This window comes from Phodopus roborovskii, unplaced genomic scaffold (assembly GCF_943737965.1).
Source record: "Phodopus roborovskii unplaced genomic scaffold, PHOROB, whole genome shotgun sequence".
Lineage (NCBI taxonomy): Eukaryota > Metazoa > Chordata > Mammalia > Rodentia > Cricetidae > Phodopus > Phodopus roborovskii.
In genome coordinates, this window is record NW_026126611.1 from 13,188,978 (window position 1) to 13,207,089 (window position 18,112).

At 47.0% G+C, this 18,112-nt stretch overlaps 1 protein-coding gene across 1 annotated transcript in view; it reads right to left on the reverse strand.

Annotated features, from left to right (window-relative positions):
• Positions 1-17,131: 17,131 nt before the first annotated feature.
• Sash1 (SAM and SH3 domain containing 1) overlaps positions 17,132-18,112 on the reverse strand; it is an 849,046-nt gene continuing 848,065 nt past the window's right edge. The window contains exon 21 of the mRNA XM_051206030.1: positions 17,132-18,083. Coding sequence (XP_051061987.1) covers positions 17,820-18,083 — 264 coding nt within the window. The 3' untranslated portion in view covers positions 17,132-17,819. The remainder of the gene's footprint in view (positions 18,084-18,112) is intronic.

The window sequence follows — 18,112 nt, forward strand, 5'->3', positions numbered from 1 at the left end:
AAGGCTCATAAGTCTGTTCCAGGGCTATAGCAGAACAGAGGAGGGGCAGGAGCAAAGGTATATTCATCACGACATACACACTGCCTTGTGGTATGACAAGGGACCCCTTGAACTTTGGGATTCTTTGTCAGGGTTTAATATTTACACAGACTAATGAGTTAAGGCAATGCGTGTGAGGTCCAGAGGAGGAAGGGACTGGGTTACTTATCATTGCCCTTGAGAGAGAACAGAGACCCACCACTTCCAATCCCTTAGATCAGGCTAAAGATGTAGCTCGGTGACAGTAAGAGCCAGTGGCCTATACATGCAAGGACCTGGACTAAATCCCTAGCACCACAGTGGGGGTGGAAAGGCCTGTAAACCAACTGGATCCAAGGATCAATACTGGAAGTCAACTCTTTGAGATGTAAGCAACTGATTACCCAGAGATGCATGAGGAGAACAGACACAGAATCCAAGACCTCTCAGACCGTCTGTAGACACTCCATGAGGGGCTCAGCTGAGCAGAAAGGGCCATCTCAGGTGCGACATTACATCTGCTCCCAGCACAGCTGACAGAGGCAGGCTGAAGGGTTCACATGGTGGCCTTTACACTAACATTAAGGAAGGGACAATCTCTAGGTGACCATTTCATGACAAGCTATCATCTTCCTGGGTTGGGCAGGGGGAGAGAGAAGCTGGGGGGGAGGGGCAACTTGGACACTAGCATTGGTGATCTTCAATACATCCAGGTCATAATATGCTTCAGGGTAGCTTTGGGTCCTGTCTGTGTGAGTAAATGAATCATCACATCTACTCGGTTTTAAAAAGCTCGGTGAGCAAAGTCAGCATATGTAGGGCCTTAGATTCCTGGTCCTGAAGAAAAACCTATTTATTTCTTCATTTAAGAGGTTAATTCTGCATGCATCTGTTGACTGGATTCCCCAGATGGACATTATATATTCTCTCTCTTTTGGGGAGGAAAAAACCATCCACAAGGAAAATTTGAGTGTTTGCCATGTCTTCCAGGAGCTGCAAGGAGCCCTCCATCAGATGCTCCTCGGTGGTCGGCACCTCCCTTAAACCTCAAAGCCATTAATGGGAGATCCCCTAAGGCTCAACGGCATAGCCACAGTCTGCTTCAAAGGGCCCTGTCCCATACATCCACAACCTCAAACGCCATAGGAAATGCCCAGGTGCCAAAGTAAACGAGTCTCCTCCCTGGGGTGGTGCCAAGGCCTGCGATTCACTCCACAGCTGAAAGGGCCCTTGGAAAAGTTTTGGAGCACATAGCTGGGAAGATGGAAGAGGTGTCCACACTAGTTTTGTAGTCAGTGAGGCAGCCTGAACCCAAACTGCTGAGGAGCCAAGGGCAGACTCCAGGGAGCTGCGGCTGTGGGCCAGGGAGCATGAATTTGTCCCCAGGTGGCCCTGGAGCCCAAAGCAAGGGCGGCTTTTTATGTCTCATCTTCATCCTTCTTACCCCTAAGTCTACCTCTATTCACTGTCCCAGAAGGCACCTTCAGAGCAGAGTTTCAGCTGAGGACCTGGAGCAATGTGACCCATGTCCTGATGTGCCATGACATGTATGCAGGACACCCTAGGAGAAAGAGGTGAGGAATTCTGAAAGCTGTTCTTAGGGCCACCCCACGATCCCCCGACTTTCACAGGGGACCTCACACTCCTGGGAAGATGTCCTTAGGTTTATCCCTCCTTAAAGCGGTATAGGGGTCAGAAGCACAGAGACCACAGAGGAAAGAGGGGCCAGGGAGAAGTCCTGGCGGGGCGCGTGTGGCTTCATGGTACTCTTCAGTTAAGAGGAGGTCAGGCCCCATCTGCCTGTTGCTCCTGTACAGTAATTTCAATGGCGCCTCATGGCGATTCCTTTTTAGGGCAGGGTCACCAGAATGCCCTGGGCGTTTGTGTCCAGCAAAACCCAGACTCTTCGTATCCTTTGCTATGTAAAGTCATCACTCTTAGACAACTGTAGGTGTGTTAGTTACTTTTCCCGTTGGTGTGATAAAATAGTGGTCTTAGGCAACTTAAAGAAAGAAGGGTTTATTTGGGCTAGGAGTTTCACGGTGTAGTCCATGGCGGTGGGAGGAGCATGAAGGGCTTGGCCACATTGCAATCAAGAAGTCAAGATGAATGTTTGTGCCCAATTCAGTGTAGAACTCCAGCCCCATGGAATGATGCCATCCACATTTAGGTTACATATTTGAATCCCATTTAACATTGAATCTAGGACTCCTTAACAGACATGCCCAAAAGTTTATTTCCATGGTTACTCTAAATCCTGTCAAGTTGACATCCAGTATTAGCCATAACGACAGATAAACGTGAACAAGAATCCAAGGTACCCTCTCAGAGAGAAAAATAGCCCCTGCCCCTGACTTCCCTGTGTTCTAGATTGGTTGGCATTATTGGATCACATGCCACCAACACTCCCAAGAACCGGCTCCAGAAGGATGTATCTAGATATGCCCTAGGTTCAATTTTTCCACCATTTGAAGGTGAGTTTTATGAAGCCTCTCATGGTACCAATTGCTAACGAGAAGATTCTGCCAGCAGAGGGACATCCTGGGATGGGGAGGGGGGTGGTGGCAGAGTATTCAATCCTTACCTAGGCTTTAATCCCTGGGTAGTCACAGCTAGAGGGTTGCAGACTGTCCTTTGTCTGCCCTCAACATAAATCATCACTGGGTTTGAGTCTGTTGACAGTGATGACAGCAAAGGACATTATTGCGCAATAGGACATGGTAAGCCACAGAGAGCTGGCTTTTCAACAGGGCCACTGTGGCCAAAGAAAGTATGATGATGGAAAACTGGAGCCTGTCAGCAGGGGAGACGCTCCTCTGGCTTGGCGCTGAGCCTGTTATTTGGAAGAAAAATGGACCTCTTCAAGTAAGGCTTGGCATTCTTTTTGGAGAGGGTCTCACCACATAACCCTGCCTGTCCTGGGACCCACTATGTGACCAAGTTGGCCTAGAACTCACAGAGGTCTACTTGCCTCTGCCATCTTCCCTGGCCAGGTTCATTTTTGTTGAATAGCATTTTTTGGTAGCTCACACCCAGCATAGCCTGACATATATAATAACAGCAGTGGCCATCATTTGATTCAGTGTTCACTGAGAATCAGGAAATGCTGGGATTAAATGTGTGGGCCATCACTGAGTAGCTCAAGTCTGGCATTCTTGAGCAATCATTCAGCAGGGGTATATTATGGGGAGAACACTATGTAATTTGGGTAAGTGGGCCTAAAACAATTAAATTAGCATGAAACTGTTGAATATGTATGAGGGATAGTAAAATGTCCTTGAAAGGAATTTCAACCAATTTATAACCCTGTCAATCAGGTTTTAAGTTGACTTGGAAGAAACAAGGGAAGAAATGAGACTTGGGGCACTGTTGGGTCTCACCATGAAAGCCCTTTTATGTAATCCCACCTGCTGAGGAGGCACTGCAAGGGATCCTGGGATCAAATTTTGCAGGGCAGCATCGTGAGAAGAGATGGCAGTGTGGATCTCTCTGGACTATCAAGAGGGATGGCAGCAAGATGAGAGGATGCTCATCTTATTGGTGAAGTCTACTTTCTAACGGTGGGTTTAGGTCTGCACTAGTTAGGGTTCTGCATAGTAACAGAACTCATAGAACAACCCCACAAGGCTGGCTGCTCTTCAGTAGGCTCCAATGCCGGTGAAGACGTGGGTGTGTTAGCCACGCCAGGGCGGGCAGGCAGAAAGCAATAGCTTCCCTTTTCCATGTCCTTATATAGACTGCACTCATCAATAGTTGTCTTCCCTCCTCAAGATCTGGGTCAAAGATCCGACTAAGAAGTGGACCCACCCACTTCAAACAATGCAAAACTAGACCTCACAGGTGTGCCCTCCGTTTCTGGAGTGTAGTTCATTCCAGATGGAGTCAAGTCACAGCCTACCCCTTGTCAACTTGAGACACGATCACATCTCCTTTTGTCATGATTAATTTCCAAATGAAAACAACAAGCAGGTCATAATAATGCCTAAACAAAATCTAGCTATCCCATGTACAATCACACATGCATTACATATTTAACCAGGTCATAATTACACCCAGCCTATATCACTGTCCCTCTTACAAACATATTGTAAATTTAGAATAGGTGGCAATGTCCCTTAGGGGATATTCCTTTAGTGTCTTGAACTTAAATATGATAACCATTGGTATTCTCTCAATTTCTTTATCATTCAATGTAATATCGATTAAAAGAATACACAAATTTTTTTTATAAGAACATTCATAACAAAATTCAACAGAAACACTCATGTCAACTATAATCATTGTTTCTGTAACTGGTCACATGGTCTTAACCGGTATTTATAGTATGGATACTTTCCTCTACTAACCCTTCTGTGTTTCCTCCACCCCAGCAAGCACCTCAGCAGGCCTTGGCTCTTTTTGTGGAGGAGTAAACCTTTATTCCTGAAGGGTCTTTGCCCTTTGCCATCCTGCCTGGATTTGGCTGCTATAGTTTCTAATTGACTTTAATCACAGGACATGGTAGCACCAGGAGATAGCCCAAAGGATCTTCTGTACTGCAGTCATAATCTCTTACTTCCATTGTGGAGAAGCAATCTCATTTCCATTGGTCATCTGGATCAATCATCCCTCCTAACTCTCTTATTCCTTTCTTAGCCTGTTGGTTTAAGAGCAGCATTAGAAGCCAAAATGACCAAGGGGAACTGTGAGCTTCCAGCTCAATGGAATGTTTGCTGTGGCTCCTGGCATGAGAACTCTCTAGAATCTAAACTTGTAGGCCAGCAGAACTCAAGGTTGTGGGAACACGGTGATAGTGAACAAACTCCTCCCTTTCCTACCGCTTATTACCTGGACCCGCGGATCCTGGCTATGGGAGAAACTGTACCATATACTGGATGCTGATTCAGAGCATAAACTGCCTGCTGGAGAACCCTGCCCCAGCCCTCCAGGCTGCTGCCATCTAATTGACACTATAACCGTGTCTTCAAAAGGCCATTCCATCTTCCTATCAGGCCAGCTGCTCCAGGACAGTGGGAACATGCTTAGCTCATTGGATTCCATGATTGCGGACCCACGGTCAGGCTTCCCTTGCTGTGAAGCAGTACCGTGTGGAATACTGTGACAGTGGATTGGGCACTCTATAAGTCCACAGATGGTGGTTTTGACAGAGGCATCACATGGAGAAAAGGCAAATTCACAACTACAGTGGCTATCTATTCCAATAAGGACAAAGTGTTGTCCGTTCCATGGAGGGAGTGGTGCAGTGTAGTCGGCCTGCTTGCTAGGTAGCTGGCTGGCCACCCTAGGGTGTGGTGGTAGAGCTGGCACTCAATGTTGGGCTCTGCTGCTGGCAGATCTGGCATTCTGCCACAGCTTTAGCCACGTCAGCCTCGGTGAGTGGCAGTCTGTGTTGTCGAGCCCATGTGAATCCTCATCTCCCACCATGGCTACTTCGTTTATGAGCTCATTGGGCAATGACAGGGATGGCTGCAGAAAGAGACTGACTGTCCCCAGAATGGGTCATCCTACCTACTTGATTATCGAACCTCATCGAAAGTCTCCTTTTGATGAACACTTACATAGGACACCAGTTATCTACCCACATATTTCTTCCCCAGATGTCTTTCTCACCATTCTTCCAACCATGCTCTCTCCAAGTCCCCGACCATCCAGCCGCCATTGGCTACAGCCCATGCATCAGCAAATAATTGCATATTTGGCCATTTCTCCTTCCAGACAAACTGTAGGACCATGTGTACTGCCTGAACATCTGCCCGCTGTGAAGATTTCCCTTCACCGGTATCTTTCAGGGTTGTCCCAGAAAGGGGATATAATGCTCCAGCTGTCCACTTCTAGGTGGCTCCTGTATAGCATGCAGAGCCATCAGTGAGCCAGGCCCTAGTCTTCTCTTCCTCTGTCAACCAATCAAAGGGAAGACCCCATGAGTCTATGGGTGCATGCTTGGCAGCAGACAGCATTGTAATAGGAGTAGAGCCCACAGGCATTTGGGCAACTTCTTCATGTAGCTTGATTGTGCCTTCAGGACCTGTTTAGGGCCAATGATGTGTATGTATATATATATATATATATATATATATATATATATATATATATATATCACTTCCATTTGGTAAAATATTGCTACTGCGCACATCCTACATTCTGATTTGGTGGGTCAGATAACACCCAGATCATGATGGGCAGCCCAGGTCGCATAGTGAATTGGTGGCCCACTGTCAAATGCTCAGTTTCCAGTAAGGCCTAATAGCAGGCCAAGGTCTGTCTTTCAAAGGGAGAACAGTCTTCTACAGATGGTGGTAGAGCCTTGCTCCAATATTCCAAAGGTCTCATCTATGAACGGCACATCTATCTGCCACTGACACCTCAAGTACCATTGGGTGTGCTGGATCATAGGATCCAGTCCGCATAATGTTGTCAGTAGAAGATCCCTTCTAACTAAATTAGGACACAGTGCTGGAGAGATAAACTGTAAAAGTATAATGCTGGCCTTGCCAACTGAAAGCAAATGACTTCTGGTGGTCCTCATGGACAGGCATTGATAAAAAGGCATTGCTAGATCAGTGGCTGCATACCACATCCCAGGAGATATGGTAACCTGCTCCAGTAAGGACAGCACATCTGTACAGCAGCTGCAATTGGAGTCACTACTTGATTGAGTTTCCTACAGCCAACTGTCGTTCTCCATGACCCATCTGCCCTCCACACTGGCCACACATGAGAGTTAAAGGGAGATGGGGTGGGGACTTCCACTCCTGCATCTTTCCAGTCCTTAATGGTGGCACCAATTTCTGCAGTTCCTCCCTGGGATTCAATTTTTTATTTGATTTTTGGTTCAATGTTTTCCTAGGCAGAGGCAATTCTAAAGCCTTTCATTTAGCTGTTCCAACCATAACAACCTTTACCCCACAGGTTACGGAACCAATGTGAGATTTCTGCCAACTTCTAAGTATATCTATCTCAATTATACATTCTGTGGTGGGAAATAAACAGAGGATGATTCAGGGACCGCAGGACCTACGGCGAGTCAGACTTCGGCCAAAGTGCCATTAATCGCCTGGCCTCCCTAAGCCTCTCTTTTAGCTGGTGGGCCACAATATTTCTTGGGATCTCCCAGAATCAACGTCAGTTCAGAACCAGTATCCAACAGCCCCTGGAAAGTCTGATTATCTCCTTTCTCCAGTATACATTTCCCCTTGTAAAATGCCATAGGTCCCTCTGGGGAAGGGATGGGGAATGGGCAAATGTAAAACTTTGAGGTGTCTCATCAGAATCCTTCTTCATGGGAACCTGGCCACACCTTCAAGCGGTTCTGGGTCTGCAAACTGGCTTAAGTCTATGAATTGATTCGCCGGCCAAGACTGCCTTTTGCCAAAGTCCAATGCAGCCTTCCATTCTTTTTGAGAAGCATTCCTCTTGTATTGATCAAACAAAAATCCAGTAGCCTTCTTAACTATTTCATGCCTGGAAACACCATGATCGATCAGCCAGAATCAAAGCATGTCATGCCACCATGCAATTCACTCTGCCCATGCTGACCACTATGGGTTAGGCCATTATACACATATACGCTTTGTCTATGCTGCCCATGATGACAACTGCGACCACCTTGCCTTTGGCGCTCCAGTGATGGCCCCTGCTACCTTAGGACCCAGTTACATCCATTGCCTTTAATGAATCCACTTGAACAGCAGCATCTCCAACCTTCAGGTCTGGACCAAGGAAAAGAGCAACAACAAAACTCACCATTTTGTGTCTGGTAGGATTAGTAAAGGGTGTGGCTTCTGGGCCTTCCCGCTGTGGAAGATTACATTTTACACAGTGTTACCACCCTAGTATTTGCAATTTCACTGAGCCTTCAAAATTCCTTCCTGAACACTAAGCCAAGCTATCGGGCGTCTCCAACCCCGTTTCAGTAGGCCATGTTTTGACAGAAGCTCTGGCCAAGCATTCAGACAGAGGGCAGAATATCAGCAAACTCTACCTGATACAGTTTTATGTTCCTTCCGCCACTATTCCACACATAATCCCCAGACTTCTGCTTGGATAAGTTAGCAAACTCTATAAGCTCTTTTGTAGTTTAGCGTACCTCCTCATGGACTAACTACACTCTCTACATCCCCTCTGGGAGCCTGCTTCGTCTGGAGTCTCATTAGAGGGCTAGAGGCAACTATTTGTGGACCCTGAGGGATAGCAGATTGTTTTGCCTGGCATTTCCCTGAGGAAGCCTCTGCAAAGAAGGATTAACTGCCCCAGTCAAAGGCGAAATGGGTAAAATGCCAAGAGATGGGGCTGAGGGCCCTACTTCCTCAGCTGAGATAAACCCTTGAGAATCTGAAGATTCGAAGTTCTCAGTCTCGATAGGTCCTCCCACACATCCCCATCCCGAGTTCTAGGATTCCATTCTTCACCAATCAATGCCCTTACTTTCACCACCAACGCCTTCCAAGGCTGGGATTTGCATTTTCACTGTAGTCTGGCCAACCTTATAATGAGGGCTTAGCTTTGCTGTTCAGTAACTCCAGCTCCATGGCTTCTGGAGAGAAGATGCACACTTAGAAACCCCTAGACTGGTTATGCACGTCTGAAACCCAACAATTTTACCACTAAGTTCTTTGTTGTCCACCACCATATTGTGAGATGCTGGAGGTTGGCTAATTTTATCATGGAGCTCATCCCCGTCCTTTATCAGTTTACCCAGAGATGCTAAGAACAATCAACCAGCAACATTATTTTCCCCAAACTGTTAAAAAAGTTTCATATACAGGGTCACCAGATCACAATTGGAAAAGCAGGCTAATCAGATACATCTAGCCCTCAGTTTGTAATAATAGCTCACACCATGGGCTGTCAGTACTCTCTGAGCTCCCAGAAAGGGAAGCAACTGGAGAGGGTGTGGTAGCTGTAGTTGTTGATGGATGGAAAAGCCTATTCCAGATACATGAAAGAGTCATCCTTACACTCCCATTTCTCTAGAACTTCTGGTACCAAAATCTGTATTAGTCCGGGTTCTCTAGAGTAACAGACCTTATAGAATGAACCTTCCTACACACACACCAGAAGTTTTCAACCTATGGGTCACAACCCCTTTGGTGGTCAAACAACCCTTTCATGGGGGTCACATACCAGATATTTACATGACAGTTCATAACAGTAGCGAAATTACGGTCATGAAGTAGCGACGAAAATACTCTTATGGCTGGGGGTCACCACAACATGAGGAGCTGTACCAAAGGGTCATGACATTAGGAAGGTTGAGGACCACTGCTCTCTCTCTATGTAGGGGATTTATTGGAATAACTTACAGTCTGCGGTCCAGCTAATCCAACAATGGCTGGCTATGAACAGAGAGTCCAAGGATCCAGTAGTTGCTCAGTCCATGAGGCTGGGTGTCCCAGCTGGCCTTCGGTAGATGCTGGATCCCAAAGAAGTGAGCTCCAATGCTGGTGAAGGAGCGGGTGTGTTAGCCAGGCAAGGGCGAGCAGGCAGAAAGCAATAGCTTGCCTCTTCCTTGTCCTTACATAGGCTTCCGGCAGGTATGGCACAGATTAAAGGTGTTGTCCTCCCTGCTCAAGATCACGGTGAAAGGTGTGTGTCTTTTTACCTCAAAGGTCCTGACTACAATTGGATTCACCCACTTCAAACCAAGAAAAAGTAATCTCTCACAGGTGTGGCCTCCGTTTCTGGGCTGTAGTTCATTCCTGACGTAGTGACGTTGACAACCATCCCAGGTGGGCAGTGCAAGAGGGGACGGAGAGATGCTTCTAGGTTAGGTAAGAAAGCCGAATCAGGATGGATGTAGGCATCCACTGTGCAATGGCCTGGAACCGTTGAAGAGACAAGGCACACACGGCTGGTGCTGAGCCGTAACCACTAGTTCCAGCTGGGGCCTGGAAAGTACTAGAGGTGTTTCTATACAAGGGGGTGCCTCAGCCAGGTGGTGTCCATGTCTGACTAGCTCCCATCCCTCCAATCCAACCCCCCTTCCCCACCCCACGCCAAGTCAGAATCACAGTTGGCTTCCCTGTCTTGTTCACCGCTAATGAGAGCAGGCATGAGTGGGGGGGCCTCCACAGAAGCCTGGAGAATCCCCTGCAATGCCTTCTCAGCAGGCGGGGCAAGGCAGCGCCTGCACGCTAACACTCTGTCCAGATGCTTTCGAAGCGACACACATCTTTTTATCCCTCGAAAAGAGCCATCTTGGACTGTGCCTTATTGGCTAGAGTTGGGCCCTGTGCCCACCGCTCCTGTGAGGAAGGGGTTGTAGACGTTCTTCAAGGCCATGACGACGCTGTAATAATCACGAGCCAGTCCAAGAAAATAATAAGGGCAAACAAGTTCTGTGGTCAAGAGAACGGGGAGAGGCTGTGGGCATCAAGCTGGTGGCTGCCATCTTCCACATCCTCCTCCTTGCACAGATAGAAGATGCTGGGGGTGGAGTGGCCTTTCTGGGGCCACACAGCACACGGCCAAAGCAGGTCCACTCTGTGCCATCCTAACACAAACAAAGCTAGCTCTGCATTTCAAACCCAAAGGTCCAGAATCCTTATGACGCCTCAGAATCACCTGGAGAGTTTGAAAGAAATCGAAGAAGCTGGTTCAGATTCACTTGGCCCTTTGGGGCCTAGCTGTCTCTCTACACAGCATTTCCCCAGCTGTGATTGCGTTTGTGAGGGGGCAACTTTGGTTTGAACCCTTCTATGCCAGCAAACACCAATCTAGGTGTTAGTCTACGGGAGTTGGTGGATGTAACCAAGGTTCATAGGAGGTCAAGCAGAGGAGACAATCTTGGAGGGTCTGGATGGGTGTTGAAAGGCCTTCGGTCTGAGTTGTGGCTTCCTATTTGATGAAGAAATTGCAAGTGGCTTCCACTGGCTTCCACGAGTTCCAGCCCATTCATCCTGGTGGCCTGCCCTGTGGATTTCCTATGCCCTATCCAGCTTGCAGTTACTCAAGCTAACTTCAGATGCTCCATTTCTAAACGCACACAGCCTGTTTCACTTTCCATTTCTCTGCTCGGGGCGGGACTGATACTTACACCAGGTGCTTTTGGTACGCAGCTGAGAACTAGCAAGTATTTAGCAACAGTTAAGCCAAGGGGCATCAGAAGTAAAAAGGGCCCAGGTCTTTGTCACGCTTTGCATCTTTGGTGGCAGCTCTCCTCAAGCTGTGACACGGACCACAAAGCACATCGTGAAGCTTAAGTGTGCCCAGATATGTAGGTGCTCTGCGGACACTGGGTCGAATGAATGGCCCCTGCCCTCACTATAGTGTTGGGTTATTCTGGGCATGAACTATAAAATACTATTCAGACAAGATAATGAACCTGGGCCAGCAAGATGGTAAAGGAGTAAAAGGGGCTTGCTGCCAAGTTCAACACGTAAACACACGCATGCACGCACGCACCTTCAAAGAATGAACCTGATGTTGTCCTTCACAGTGTAGCATCAAAGGTTGAGAACTTCTAGAGTTACCTAAACGTTGCCCCTCCCTCAGATTGCTCCCTTCACAGGCAGGAGGGCACTTGCTACACACAGGGAGTCTCACAGAGTTCAAGACACTGAGGTAGGTCACCCGGGTCCTGAAGGAAGAATAACATCAGATTCCTGGGGAGCCAAGAGCTCTGGGGACCTCCTCCGGCCTCTGGCCTGTCCTTATGTTCCCAGTGATCCTCTCCATATAGCCCCCTGCTATCCCCAAGGGAGATGGCAGACCGGCGCCCTCTGGTGGCCATACGCTGCAGTCACCGTTCCTTAGGCAAGTGCTTGTTTGCTGAAAGCTGCTTTCCCTGATTTCTTCCTAGGAGAACCCAGGATGCAGGCAGCATACTTAGACCTTTGATGGGCTGTGAGCAGCTGCCTTTTTGTATATCCCGTCTCTAGTCATCGTGTACGACCCCAGTTGCTCCTGTCAACCTGTCAGCTGTCGACATCAGCTGTCACTCAGGATTCAGAGGCTGGTTCCTTGAACAAACAGCGTGTGACAAGTGGTGCCGTTTTTTTGCTCTACGGAAGAGCAAACCTGTGCATTCCTGGGTTTTAAGTTGCAGCAAGGGAGACAGACAGTGACAATAAACGGCAAGACATACTCTGAAGAGTAGCTACAAGGTGGGTGGTGTTAGGGAGGTAGAGCAGGTGCCAGGCCAAAGCAGGGGTGAGGCTAAAGACCTCTCAGGGCAGGACTTGAGGGAGGAGGGCAGATGGAGCGAGCCACGGAGGTGATCTGGGGAGGCACATTCCAGACAAAGAAAACTCGCAAAGGTCCAAAGTGAGATCCAGCTTGATAGATTTAAGAACGGAGAAGAAAGTCCAGAGGCTTTCCTTAACGTGTTTTTATTTTTCAGTATGTTCTTGTGTCCTGCATGGTGATGGGAACACAGAAACAAACCCAACAACATCCGGCTCACGTGGAATCTTCACTCTGGAATCAGGGGTAGTAACAAATGGCCACCAAGTGTTCAGTGAATGACAAAAGGGTGTGGCTTGCACTTGCTAGGATGCATTTTCCAGTAAGCACCTGTTTCCACTACCTAGAGCAGAGGTCCCTGATCCTCAGACACTGTGTCACATGCTGGGGCTGAGGACATACTGGGCAACTGACTTCCAGTTTTACTATAGTATCAGAAATGAGACAACCAGGGTGGAGAGATGGTTCGGCCATTAAGATCAGCAGTCCAGGTTTGATTTCCAGCCCCCAGACGGTGATTCCCAAACATCTGTAACTCTAGTTCTGGGGAACCCGATACACTCTCCTGACCTCTCTGGACACCAGGCATGCAGGCAAAATGAAATGGATAAATCTAATTAAATAGAAACAGGAGAGCCGCGGATGTCTGTAGAATACAGCCTTCGGATTTCCCTTTGCATTTCAGTGCCCAGATACCAAGAATAAAGTTGGTTACAATAGGAGACAAGGATGGGCTAGTGTCACAGCATGAAAAGCCTTAGGTAAGTTACACTTACTAGTTAATGAAGCAAGTCTGGCAACCAGAACCAGAGCCAGCTCTCAGAGCCCCATAAAGGAACTTAGCCAAACAGGGATTCTGGGCAGAAGACCCGAGTGAGTTCAGCTGGCCCCCACTGTCTTCTCAGATCAGAAGGCCCCTGTGATTAACAACAGCTTAGCGGCCATGGTTAGCCAGGGGTCAGCTGTCTGTTACAGTCAGAAGCTCCTGGGCGGGGGATTTCTTGTTGATTCTGTAACTACGTTGCAGCTCCTTAAGAAGGGGCTTGAGTCTGGAGGGTTCCTCTGAGGAAACATTGGTTAAATCTGACAAGTGACGGATATCTGGGATGACTCTACGCTGGCTCTGAGGAGAAAAGCAAACTACGGGGGGGGGGGGGGGGCGGGGGGGGGAGATCCTCGGGAATGAAGCTGTCACTGTCTCAGCGGCAAAGAAGATTCTAGAGAGGGGCTCCTGTGCGCCTCCCTTTCACACCATGGGCTCTAAGGCACTGAAACTTCCCTGACAGTCTCAAGCTGAGGGGAGGGAGAAGCAAAGCTCTGCTGCTACCAGAGGAGGAGCCATCTGTGCAGATGAGATAACATTTCTGAAGACTTACCACACTGCAGTGGACGCCAAGATGGCCGCCGGGCCGCGTCGCCATGACGTTCATTTTGATAAGTGTCCTCAAGTCACTCTGGGGAAAGTTGGCACGAGGCATTGTCGCTGATGTCAGAGTGCCTTTGTCTTACCTGTCAAGCTTGATGCAAAGAGGGTCTCTTCAGCCATCATACACAAGTAGACGCTGCCCCAAACTTGGTGCCATGAGGCTGTTGTGAAGTCATATAAGATGTGGAACCTGCTAGGCCAGCACTGTTGTAGGGAGGAGGAAAAAGTTGAGGGCAAGAGAGGATAGGTATTTTGAGTTGTTTCATGAGCATATATTATATACTCAGGAAGTGTTATTGGTGGAACCCTCATCCTTGGGGAGTGGGCTATAGCTCAGTGGCAGAGAACTTACCTGGTATATGCAATGGCCTGGGTTCAAGTTGTGGCACCCAGAACATCAAACCAAACTACACCAAACCACGATTTTTATACCAATTCTGGTTCAGCCATGTGGGAAACACATTTTTGTCAAGTTGGCTAAGTTTTAGACTATCTCAACCTGAAAATTTCCCTCTCCTTCAGTAGAAGACTGAATTTGGTTATTACATGCCACTGTGAATTACTGGTCAAGTAAACCAGCTATATGGCCCCACATTCTTCATGATGGTCCCCCAACATCTTGCTTTTGAGAGAGGCCATGATAATGGCTCTCTGTCACGTATTCAAAAAGAAAACTAGAATGATAACTCGGCAGATCCCACAGTGTGCTTTGGCTGTGGGAAATGAGGAGGGCTGAGATGGCTTAGGAGGTAAAAGTGGGGACCTGAGCTTGAATACCCAGAACTCAAGCAAAACCGGATGCGGTAGCCCACGTCTGTAACCTTGGTGATCCCACCAATGATATCTGAGGGAGAGGCAGGAAACTCTGGAAGCATGTCGACCAGTTGGCCTGGTGGACACAGCAGTTCACACACAAGAGACCGTCTCAAACAAAATGGAAGCTGACGACTGACATCCAAGACTGCCCTCTGACCTCCAAGCATGTGCCATGCACACCCATGCCCACATACACATGAACACAGCCATGCACACATCAGGCAAACAAAGAATCTTTTTGAGTTATTAAAAAAGGACCCCTGTACAATTAATATTTTCACAAAACACTGCACTCCTTAACTACACTTTAATATTCCCCTTTCATTGTTCTTTGAGGCATTGCAAAAGCGGAGAAACAGATTCCACTGAAGAATTTATTTACTTTTTCCCCTAGGTACATAAATGACATAATTACAGACAAGTTTTCATACACAGGAAAACCCTCCTGTCCACCTTTCTTTTTCTAAATGGATCATCACAATAATTTTTTTTTTTTACAATTTTTAAAACAATACACAGCTTTCTTGGGCTGAAGCAATTGCAAGAAGGTATTGGTATTGGTATATTACAGCTACTTACAATGTTTAAGAACAGCAATGGAGAAAAATAAGTTATTTAAATATTGATTTCATATACAGAAAGTGCAATGTTGTTAGTTGTCATATAACTTGCTTGACAGTTTGTTTTTCTTTTCTATCAATTTAAAAATCAAGATGACTTGGACGCAAGACAGATTTTTCTGGAACCTCACTCAATCCTCACACAGCAAGTGACTTGGGAATCTACTTTGTTTCCACTGCCTTTGTGAGACACACCATTCTGCGCTGGGGATACGCTTCTCACAGAGGAATCATTTCCAATTTCATCCACACCTGGGGTCAGGACAGAGAAAAGGGCCCCCAAATATGCAAGGCCATGAAAAGCTATTTGCTGGGAATGTAAATAGTAGTTTGGGCAGCTGTTTTCTCTGCAGACAGCTGTGACGTACAAATCACACACATTCTGGGTAGCTACCTGAGCCAAAACGCCTTTCCAGGTTTCTTTTGTGCTTTCCAAAGACAACACTTTTCACCGTCGCTCAAAATCTAATGCAACTGATCAAAACTGGATATTGCTAAAGCTTGCCACCTGTCTGCTAACAGCCACAGGCAGCCCCAAGCCACCTCAGTGTCACATACCAACATTCAGGCTTTATTCAGACCAAATGAATTGTTAGAAGAAAAAGCAAACAAAAATGAGAGAGAGAGAGAGTGAGAGAGAGAGAGAGAACAACCTCAGCCCCTTCAGACATTCACACTAAATTCATGGTCCCTGAATTTAATTTTCCATGCAAAGGCAATGATTTCCAGAGTGATAAAAAATATTGTTTGGCATTCTCAAGACCTCTGGTACTAGGTTCAACTTAAAAAGAAAACCCTATGCTGAGAACAAATGAAAACTTGGAAATTTACGGGAGGTTTCTCCTCCTCCCTTGTTATGTTTGCTCAGCTAAAATCCCGAGCAGAATCTGTCACAATGTCAGGCCAGGGTTACTTCCAACGCCTGATTTCCATTGCCAGGGCACTGTGGCTGGCTGAGAACCCTGCCTCCGCACCCACGAGGCCGGCTATGCCACAACCCAGGAGGCCAACCATGAGCTCCTTTTTTTTTTTTTTTTTTTTTAAAGAGTCCAATAGGAATCTGGGGGGCTTTCCCTTTTTAGTCTATGTTGCCTCAACTTCTTCACATGGCATCTTATAGAAGGCGGGTGGGATTGAAGGAACATACATTGTTATTTTAAATGCATACCAAAATGTGGGAATAAAACATAAAAGCAACATCACCTGAGAATGTTCTTTTCCTCGGAGGCAGGGACCCAGGCGTAGAAGCCATATAGCCAGGGTGGCTTGCTTATTCATAAAGTCACTTGCCCTTCTCCCCTGCGGGAAATCGTGTTTTCATAACCCAATGAAATTTCACAGGACTTTGGATTCAAAGTGCTTCCATGATAACTTGAGACTTCCCACAGTGCTCGTGAGAACGCGAAGAAAAAACACTTTGGAAGCAATGCAACCTGTGTACCTGGCTAAATTGCTGATTGCTGGAAAAACCAGACACTAGACAAGGAGAGGAGAGGATACGCTGAAATCACAGCAGGAAAAAAACAATAGAAAACATGCAATATTTAACACACAGCTAATGTGGCTTGTCTGGCTCCACAATAAACCTTTGTTTGAAATAAAATAATTATCTAAGTAACAAATGAAAGATGAAAAACAATTATAGAACTGGCCAAAAAGGAAAAAAAAAAGTTAAACAAACAAACAAAAACAAACTGCATGTAAACTACTTCCCTTTTTAGAAAAAAAAAAAAAATCTTTCTGAAATTTGCAACGTTACAATGTCTCTCTCTGCAAAGGTGACCCATTAGCTGATGACTGGATTTTGGGATGGACACGGTAAGGATTTGACATAAACTCTGCAACGTCGTGGCCACCACGATGGCCACTCGCTAAAGTGAGTACAAGGAAGGGTATGCTCATGTGAACGTAGGAGCCCCTCTATGAGTGCAGATCGACTTGTACTGAAATTGTAGTTAGTTTAAAAGCTAAAAGTCAACATGAAATGTGTGCCTGGTAATCACCTCTACAAAATAAACCACGTTAGAATGAGAGTGTTTAAAAAAAAAAAAAAAAAAAAAAAAGGCTATTTTTGCTGGAAACACCCCAAATACATTAGATGGCAGTTTAAGCTGAAGACTTAAAACTAGGGTTAAGGGTTGCTGACACTAGATAAGATAACTGATTAAAAGTTTATATTAAGGCAAATAAAAGCTAATTGCTAGAAAGCAATTAAACCGTCTCTTGTGTATCTACAGGAGAGTAGGACTGTTCTGTTCTTGGTGTAGTAGTCAGCTGTTTTCACTTCTGAACAAATGAGTATGGTCAATAGTGTACAGTAACTCCAGAGTTTGTTGCTTTGGCCTAGCTCAGCCCGTCGGGCTCCGGCATCCAGCGGGGTGACCGACAGATAGGCAAGGGCATGATCAGATGCGAACGGGCTGCCTTGTCCTTTCCTCCTAGCCACTCTGCCAGCACAAAGGCAGACTGGATGGACGCACACTGTTTTGCAATAACTTGGCATCTTGGCTCTTTTGTGTCTGAAAACAAAACTAAGTGCTTGTCTTGCCTTTGGGGATCACGGAGAACCACACCGATTTCCTTGGGGCAGGGGGGTATTTTTCCTCGGTTCGCGTCCTAATCCTGCTATTCGTGAGCCCGGCTAGGGACTTTCCTTCTGGATCGGGTCAACCCCAGCAGATATGGCGGGATTGTATCAGCTTCGTAAGCACAGTGGAAGGCTGGCTTTTGTCCAGGGAAGGCCATGGCAGGCCTGGCTACATGGCCTCAGGGCTTGGTGGCAGTTTGAAAAGTCTGGCTGCGGATACGAGCTTCCTTATATGTCGCTCCTCTGTGATGCCGGCCTCCTGAAGGCAAGTGTGGGACAGGGAAGGCACTTGGCTCAGCATGCTGAACCCTGCGTCGGAAAGGGTGCTGGTGTACATGGGCAGGCCAATGGAAATGAGCCAATCCGACATGGATGCCACACAGCCTGGAGAGAGGGGCTTCCTGCAGATTTCTGTGAGCCCGCCACTTGGGATCTGGGTGAATAAGGAAAGCCATGTCATGA